Genomic DNA, 8,564 nt, shown 5'->3' with positions numbered 1-8,564 from the left:
ACGAAACCTCTAGCGGCCCACAATACCCTCCATTATCCATCGCTCCCGTTATGGATGAGCCGGACGACAACCTAACCGCAGAGGGCCATCTAAGGGCTATCGACCGTTTTTTGCCATTTTTTGGTAAAACCATTCAAGGTGTAAGATTCTTAGTCGGTGACAACTGCGCAGTCAATAAGCGGCTCGCAAACCTCATGGAGGTGCCGCTTGTTGGCTGAGGTAACGACGTCTTCCACTGTGGACCCGGCTGACAGGTGCAGTCAGTCGACGGTGACCGAATCGTACACGCCGCCTCCTTCTCTGTTCGACGAGGCGTCAACAACGGGTGGATCTCCCAGACTCCAAAGCCCTCAAGCTTAACAGCTGATCTATGGTCACCTGCAAGACCAAGTCGACGTGAAGCGCTGATGGCGCGCATAGATTTCTCTAAGGTGCCAGCTTGGTATGCGGAAGTGTACGAATCCGATGGGTGCATTCTGTACGTCAGTATCTGGCGGCTGCTGCACCTACAACAACAGCACGTATTAGATTTTATATATGGAGTAAAAACAGTATATCCACTCACCTTCTAATTTTTACCGTCTAAAAAGCCCCAAGTGTATCGCAAGAGCGGCTGACGGGCTTCCAATAACTTTGCCAAAACCTTTTGTCGAAGTGGTGATGGCCACACCATTCGCGCAGGTGCAAAGCCGTTTAAAGCACTAGACATGGCGTCCTCCACAGCATTTAACACGCGAGAGAGTGTGGAGGGTGGCACAGCAAACATGAGGCAAAGCGATTCCCTTTTCATGATACCTACGTAAAACGACAACAACAGACCCAGAACCTGATGGTGGTGCTGTAACTTCCTGGGTCTCTTCCCACGCGGAGAGTACTGAGGAAGCTCAAAATAAATCGCAAAACGCTCTAATAGAATCTCGAACGCAGCGCTATTCAAAAATACACAATTTGTACGGTCAGGTCGCTATTTATGTAGATAGACATAGATATATCTTACCGAGATAAGCTCGTCTTTGTTATCAGGTTCCTATCGGTGCCGTTAAGCCACAATCGCATCCAGTCGGACTCCGTGGGGTGCTTTAAGCAGTCGAGAGTTACGTAGTGCCTCATTCGTACGAGTCTCTGCCACTCAATACGTAGCTTCTCTTCATGGAGGCGTCGTCGCAGGCGACTCAAAAGTAGAGAGTACCGTTTGCGACGTTTGTCGCGTCTCCGCATAGCAGCACTGAGCACTAACACCGCTCCGTCGCTGCTCATAGCAGCTTCTCTATCGAGATCTTCTATCAGGATGTTGCAGGGAAGGGGGGTGCAAATCATTTAGCGATCTTTTACCATCTTGATAAATAGAGATTGAAGAGCTATTTTTGTCCTATAATGACTTGTCACGATCGTCAACCTATATTCAACACAGTATGTTTTGAACTTCAAACACAGCCAATTAAGGACAAAACACTATCTAATAGGGGTTTTTGGATGTAGGTTTTTCTAAATGCCGATATAAAAACGCATCACCGTGATAAAAGCGTGATTAAAGGGTTCATAAAAAAATTGCGATTAAACTGTTTTGTATGGGTTTTGGAAGGCACCCAATGCCGTAAAAATCGAGCTAGTCGGCACGATGCCCTTTCAATCGATTGTTGACAAGGGCGATCAGAACAAGTTTACGAACATCGATGGAATTTTCTTGTTAAATCTCTCGACATCAGCGAATCGAGCCGAATCAGGAATTGTGATCGATATCAAGAAAGCTGTGGCCCAAATATACGGAGGATATATGAAGAAATTTGCACTTTGGGAGTATCGTGAAAAGAGTAAAGGTGATTTTTTTCTATCTATTAACCTGGACTTCTTCAGTGTCACTGTGTTCGTGCAAACGCTGTGATGCAGTATCTGGAGAATGAAAATACATTACTACGGCAGTCATTGATTACTACCGGTACTTCAGCTTTTATGCCTTCCTTGACTGAACATTGCAAAAGAAAACCCGAAATCCCTGAGCTTATTACCAGCTTATTCATATACAACTGAGTCACCAGTGCGCGGTGCGCCAGTTTTTCCATTCCCTCTGCATGATGATCGGCCAATGCGTTTGTATAGCTTTGCATATTGCTCGAGAGCTATGCGGGTTGAAAAGCGTTCATTCACAGTACGTCGAGCTTGGTCACCCAGACGAAGTCGTCGTTCGCGGTCCTTGACAAGTAATAGAAGAGCGTCGGTAAATTTGTCGGGTGTCGCCTTCGTAACAGCTATACAGTTCAAATTATCTACTAGAAATTCCCCTGTTCCAGCAGAAATGAAGCCGACAACAGGTAGACCCACACTCATGGCTTCAAGCACAGCGAGGCCAAGTGTCTCTGTGAACATTGGGCTGGCAAACACGTGCATTCCACGAAGCGTACGCACCAGCGCTTCCTCATTGTAGATGCCATTTACAAACTCGACACTGGCTCCAAGTAACCCCCACTCAGCTGCAAGTTCCTTGAGTTGAATCTTCTGTGGCCCGTCCCCAATAATTCTTAAACTGCAGCGAGGGCAGATTGGTGCAAGATTCTTCATAGCTGCTAGCAAAATCCCGAGAGATTTCTCCGATGAGAGGCGTCCAACGTAACCGATAACAAAGTGCTCTTCGGTTGAAATTGGAGATCTTGTAGGTGTAAATTTCTGAGTATCCACACCGGTAGATAGCACAAACGTATTGTGAGCACGAACATTCCTCACTATAGAATAGTGCTCCTTCGCAAAGTGAGACGGTGCCAGGAGGACGTCCACATCTACACGAGTCGGGTGTAGATTCGCCAGTTCCATGACGATTGCTCGAGGTCCAGCGAGTCGAGCGGCAAGAACGAGTAGCTCGTCTGAAAGACTGCGTGAATTCGAGAATACGATGAGACCGTCGCTGCAGGAGGCCAGTGAATCTACCAGCTTGCTCCAAATTCGAGCAGCGAATGGCGGCTGAAGTTTCGACAAAAATTGTTGATCTAACGTCGATATTTGTCGGGAATCGTTTTTTGCCCATGAAAATTGACGGTAAAAGCTTTGAAGAAGCGCTTCGATGGCTTCATCAGAAGTAGCTTCTTCGTCCGGGAGCTCATTTCGAGCGATCTACTACGTCAAAAGACAAGTTCGATTTACATGTTTCAACACTGTAAAAATGACATTCGAGCTCACCTCAATGGGAAGACCATCAACACTCACGTTTAGTCGACGAAGAGCTCGAGCGAAAGGAGCATCAGTCACTACTCGCTCGAAGGTTTTCACCTCAAATTGAAAGTCAACTTTGCTGAGTCCCTCCATGATTTGTAGCCACATCCGACGTTGGCCGTCGAAAGCACTTGAAGTAGACGACACGTAGCACACTGGCAGAACTTCACGAGTACATAACGCACACATATCCGGATTGAAAAGTACTGTCGGCTTCGTCTCATCCTCTCGCAGCTTGTAGCTCCATGGAGAGTTTTTGTTCGAAGGATCCACAACAATCTCCACATGGAGCGTCGTCTCTGCAGCAGTACTAGATAAATTATTCCACGCTCTTAGCTCGAGCTTCCAGAAGTGTGTACCCGGGTCAATTCCATCTAGAAATAAGGAAGTGGCATCCGACATGTGACGGTAGCCTTGATCTGGTACACTATCCCCCGTCACAAGCAAGAATCCGTCGTCAGGGACCCGAAAGTTGCGCGTCTGAAAGTAAATGGGCAGGGTTTCCAGTAGTCCATCGTCATTGCTCACTTGCCACCACGAATGTTGCGCTGGGAACGTGATCATCAGTGTCGGAGACTGCGCTACAGCAACTGGTACAAATATCACACAAAAGACCCACATCATCCTTTGCGATCTTTGTTTCTAAACATACCACCCAAGCGTATTTGTCCCAAATATCAGCGACATCAAAAATGGAGCTGGATGTCCTCGTGTGCTCCACGTCGGGCAAGCCTATTTTCCGCCACAGGGTGTCCACATTGAGTACAAAACGTCCACCTGAAGAGGACGATTTGTCCACCAGTGCGTTCGCGAGCTCCCTGCAAGGTCTCTTGTCCTTCGTGGCTTGTACGCAGCACGAGGAGCTGCTGGAGCTGCAAGCGGCGGGCTGTCAATGCGTGTTCCGCAGCTCCGAGAGTCTCACGTTTGCTGCCATTGTACGAAGCGTCCAAGAAGATGATAGTTCTTACAGTGACGAGACACCGAGCTTTGCCTCGCAGTGTCTAAAGCACCTTTTACAGCTGCTACAGGGCCAGATCCTGTTCGTGCTGAGCGACCGAGGGCTCGACGTGCTGCGACGACAGCCAAGTTACGACCTTCGAGAGCTTCTCAATGGCACTGAGAGAGTCACGAGATCGTTAACGGAGCTGTGGGCGACGAATCCGATGCTCCGGTTCAAGGACTGCGGAGTACCGTTCGTACGGCTGAAACCCGAGAAGCGTCGAGAAGTCACGAGGGCCCTGGAGGTTGAGGAGAACACTGCGACACCCTCTATGATCTGTGGGCTGTTGTTGGCTAATGAGCAAGTGGTGGCGATCGCTCAGCCAAACAAGAAACAGTTCAGTATACTTGTCGACGGTAAGGACGTGAAAACAGTTAGAAACGTCCTTGGTTACATGTCTGCTAACGTTAGAAATTGCTTCATTTGCAGATTTATTACTGCTGATCAACTTCGTGTACCAAACACCATCTCTAGCCACTAGCGAGACATGGACGCCAATCTGCTTGTCCAACTTTAATGCTCGGTGAGTGTCCTGTAGCAACTGCAGCGGTAGTATATCTGTGTACTAACTTACTTGTGCTATGTATAGAGGATTTCTGTACGCGTACGTGGTTTTCTTGACTACCGACGTGTGTCTACTGCTTCTTAGCAGTCAGCAGTCCCCAGAGCAATTCCCACAGTTTCAAGCGAAGAAAGAATACGTAGCCCATCGACTGCAGGAGATTGGGGCGATCGAGGCGATCGATTCTTCCATAAAGAACCACTCGCAGTGGCAACCTCATAGCGATCTCCCACTACTGCACCACTTCATCTACAAGAACGAACTTACGGGGGAATGTGCGGAACCCGAGCTGGCTTTCCCATTCGATGATAACGACATTGGCACTCGCGTACAATTACTAAATCAGTACGCCAAACTGCAGCATCTTATGTTTTCTACACCATCCGATCCTCAAAAACGCGAGAGCCAAGTGTTGGGCAAGCGATTGTCTTCACTACAAGAAACCACAGCGGCGCGTTTAGTGTACGAACGTAGTGACTCGGGTCTGTTCATGGGCATGTGTAGCGCTGACTATCGAGTTTTCGTGTGGTTCGACTCGCTCGCTACCATTTCGGACGCTCGAGAACAAATTCAAGTGCTTCTGGACCGACTTCGACATGACGAAGAGCTCATGTCCGTCGCACTCTTCCTGTCCACTAGCGGATTCCCGTCAGTCAGGTCACTTGGGATGTGGCCGTGAGCTCGCTAAATAAAAGGCATAATCATATCTTTAAAACCGGCCGCGAAGAATACGCGATGTTGAACATGCATTCATGTGTACAGAATGTTTGTAGAGCCAGACGCAGAGTCTGGTTACTGTCTAGAACTTACAATTCAAATTTCCAGGTCCACCATGGTGTCCGCCGAAAAATACGAAGTCATCTACACCCTACGGTCCGAGCTGTTCACCAAGAAAAGACTCGGAGATTGTGGACCCAGTCGAAGCTGGATGGATGTGGCAGTTTTTTTGCACACTTTTTGAACGTAGAAGCAAAGGCCTGGTAACCTGTTGATGAGTAGGAATGGCCTGACACCAGCTGAGAAGAAGGTTTTCCTGAAGTATCGCAAGAAAGGAGCACGTCGCGGAGTCTTTGGTGGACTCATGGGGGCGTTGGGAATGGCTGGTGCGTGGAAGATTGCTGCTCTTGGAACGGCATTCGGTATCACGGGGGTGCTAGGTGCGTCTTAGCTGCCTTGTCTTCTTGCGTATTCAAGGAATAATGCTAACAGGTGTTCGTTTGATCTTGAAGTTGGCGGGTTGCTCGGCGCCTGGATGGCGTTGCGTGCTAGTCGTCTCCGTCTCAAGATGACCAAGAAGATGTTCAAGCTGCCAGACGAGAAGTCACCGCTAGCAGCTGAAGCGAGAGAAATGTACGTAACAAATTCAGTAGCTTGAACTGCTGCTCTGACGTTCTTTTTTTCTGACCCGTAGTCTTCGAACGAAGCTGCCTCGCAACGTCTACGCGAAGAAACTACTGAAGATGTCGGAATTCGCGAGGTTCGAATAGCATTTTGAGCTTGTAAGAGTTTATAACACTAAGTTGTTTCATACTGGTACTCCTCCGTGTCGCTTAGACTAGTTGTTTCTTAGTTGCGGACCTGTCCTTTAGACATCCTGACTACAGCTTCGTTTAAAGGATGGCACAAATGCAAATCATAGTGGCCTATAATATAGGCCACTATGTGCAGTAACAAGCTCTAACATTTCAACCAGTTTTTCTTGATTAGTCTCGTTTGTTTACTTGCAAGTTCTGTATCATTACCGTAACGGTACACGTATTGACAGACAAAAGTCAGTCACAACACATTTCGCTGTCAAGATCCCAAAGACCACTCCTTCTCACGCTACTATTATGCGAACTAAATTTTACGCTTCACCTGCTATGGCGATCTTAGCAGCCTCCACCAATGCCCACAAATCGCATCTCTCGTCGCAAATTACCCCCAGCATCGCCGCCGATGCTACTGGCGCCGAGAAGAGAGTCTTACGAATCGAAGATTCTGGAAATGACTTCAAAGCCGTTGATGAAGAGCGAGTGAAGTTTAAAAGCCTCGCCGAGATTCTCAAGCAACTGGACGCAGAAGATATGAAGCACGTCTACAACATTTTGGGGAACATGGAGCAGTTTGAGCGCAGGAATGGTCTTGCGAAAGCTCTACAGCGTGGTGAAATTACGCAGCAAGAGTATGATGCCGCAATAACTAAATTGCGCTTTAAACTAGAGCGTCATTCTTGAGTTGTAAGAGAAGTAACGGGTTCTACCAAATAATATGCGGTATACGATTCTATTAGTATGCCCTAAAATTATGCTAGGATATACTATTTGAAGCGGTAATATAAATTTGAGGCGGCATTGGTAGCTTCTGACCAACCAAAACCAACCCCCACATAACGTTATCGAATGCCCCGCGAAAACCTATGGATAGAGTCTTTGAAGAGATAATCGTTAAAAAAAAAATTTTTTTTAAATATAAAAGAGTTACTTGCCGATGTAGCACTTCATGTACCTGCATGCTTCCCCTACAGAAACCGTATGATGCTCGCTTCTCTGTGTTAGTGCTCGCAAGGCGAATTGGAGACATGCGGTAGTGTACTCGAGAGAAACGAGCGTAGCAAAGTATTGACTATTTATAGCAAAAAAAATTAAATATTCAATTGTATGTATTTCGATAGAGTGGGTATTGTATAATGTTTGAAATTCTCTGAAATTTATTTCAGAGTATACGTGTATAATGATCCTACTTTCCGCTCAAAACTCTATAATCTGAAAAGTCAGAAAACTATAAGAACACTCGTGGCTCAAAAGAAAACTCTAATGTCTAATAACTCTTCAAGAAAATATAGATAATCCAAGAAAATGCTGTTCCAAGGTCCTACTGTCGCGATAATTTAACCTCAAGTCGTAGACTGTAGAGATTTCGATTGTATCACAACAGAAAGGGAACTGCAATAGTTCATATCTAGCGAGAACTGAATCACCCAGGTACTCATTGCTTGCACGATGCTCCAGCCACTTCGTTGAAATTTACGCTCGAGCTGTAAATTACGGTAATGAATCGAAAATCACCCTCCGTTCGCGCAACATTGTGGTATATTTCGGCTGGGTGAATACATGCACCCAGTGTGGAAATAAATAAAAAGATAAATATGATTCCATGGCAAGGATCGTTTGGTTAAAACGAAGAGTTTAAATCAACCGACTAAACCCACGCAATGCAGGGAATCCTTTATCACTTCCAATGATAGCTGCAACATCACGTAAAGGCACTCAAAACCCTTTCCTAGTCTAGTCTCCTTTTCGTATTCCCATCCGAAGAAAGAAGTTCCAGTACCTGCTCTCTCTCGTCCTCATCTTCAAGCCGAACTACGTGATGACGACCGTAGATTTCTCTTCATCCTCATCCGCCTCAATTTGCTGGTCAATAGTGGTTGCGTGCTGAGCAAACGCACATCAGCGAGCTTTGTATTGAATTGACAAGCCTCCTCGCGAAAGACACCCAAGCCGGTAAAGTGCACAATACGAACGATGTCACCCGGAGAAGGAAGTCTATTACTTTCTAAATACCATACCTCAAGAAGGTCGACCAATGAGTCGTCAGCAACAGCATCGTAAAGACGCAGATGAGCAATATGTCTGCTTTTTTCAGTGGTGTGGAAAGACCCCCACAAGAACAATCCATAGATATGACGCCCTTTTTATTGGGATCTTTAAATGCTTTGGCGTTCGTCCGGGGTTCTAGAAAACAGATTGTGTTAATATTAGTGATTAAGTCGTGCAACATGCCATATCAAACCTTGAGCAGTTGTAATAACTCTCTCCG

At 46.6% G+C, this 8,564-nt stretch overlaps 3 protein-coding genes across 3 annotated transcripts; 2 read left to right on the top strand and 1 right to left on the bottom strand.

The window, feature by feature from the left end:
- Positions 1 to 2,260: 2,260 nt before the first annotated feature.
- PITG_05753 (uncharacterized protein) lies at positions 2,261 to 3,825 on the bottom strand (the record flags this gene model as incomplete). Its single annotated transcript, XM_002997966.1, has 3 exons — positions 2,261 to 2,320; positions 2,380 to 3,102; positions 3,169 to 3,825. The coding sequence occupies 3 exons, from the start codon at positions 3,823 to 3,825 to the stop codon at positions 2,261 to 2,263; spliced, it is 1,440 nt and encodes a 479-aa protein (XP_002998012.1).
- A 68-nt stretch (positions 3,826 to 3,893) lies between these two features.
- PITG_05752 (uncharacterized protein) lies at positions 3,894 to 5,442 on the top strand (the record flags this gene model as incomplete). Its single annotated transcript, XM_002997965.1, has 5 exons — positions 3,894 to 3,952; positions 4,004 to 4,123; positions 4,172 to 4,557; positions 4,631 to 4,724; positions 4,791 to 5,442. 5 exons carry the CDS (start codon positions 3,894 to 3,896, stop codon positions 5,440 to 5,442), a joined length of 1,311 nt encoding a protein of 436 aa, XP_002998011.1.
- A 1,153-nt stretch (positions 5,443 to 6,595) lies between these two features.
- PITG_05751 (secreted RxLR effector peptide protein, putative) lies at positions 6,596 to 6,979 on the top strand (the record flags this gene model as incomplete). The annotated part of the gene is made up of 1 exon (XM_002997964.1): positions 6,596 to 6,979. The coding sequence occupies one exon, from the start codon at positions 6,596 to 6,598 to the stop codon at positions 6,977 to 6,979; it is 384 nt and encodes a 127-aa protein (XP_002998010.1).
- Between the last annotated feature and the right edge of the window lie 1,585 nt (positions 6,980 to 8,564).

The sequence above is a fragment of the Phytophthora infestans genome, genomic scaffold, assembly GCF_000142945.1.
Source record: "Phytophthora infestans T30-4 supercont1.9 genomic scaffold, whole genome shotgun sequence".
Taxonomy (NCBI): Eukaryota; Oomycota; class Peronosporomycetes; order Peronosporales; family Peronosporaceae; genus Phytophthora; species Phytophthora infestans.
The sequence above is the reverse complement of the archived record's forward strand: the minus strand, read 5'-3'. Positions and strand labels throughout refer to the sequence as shown.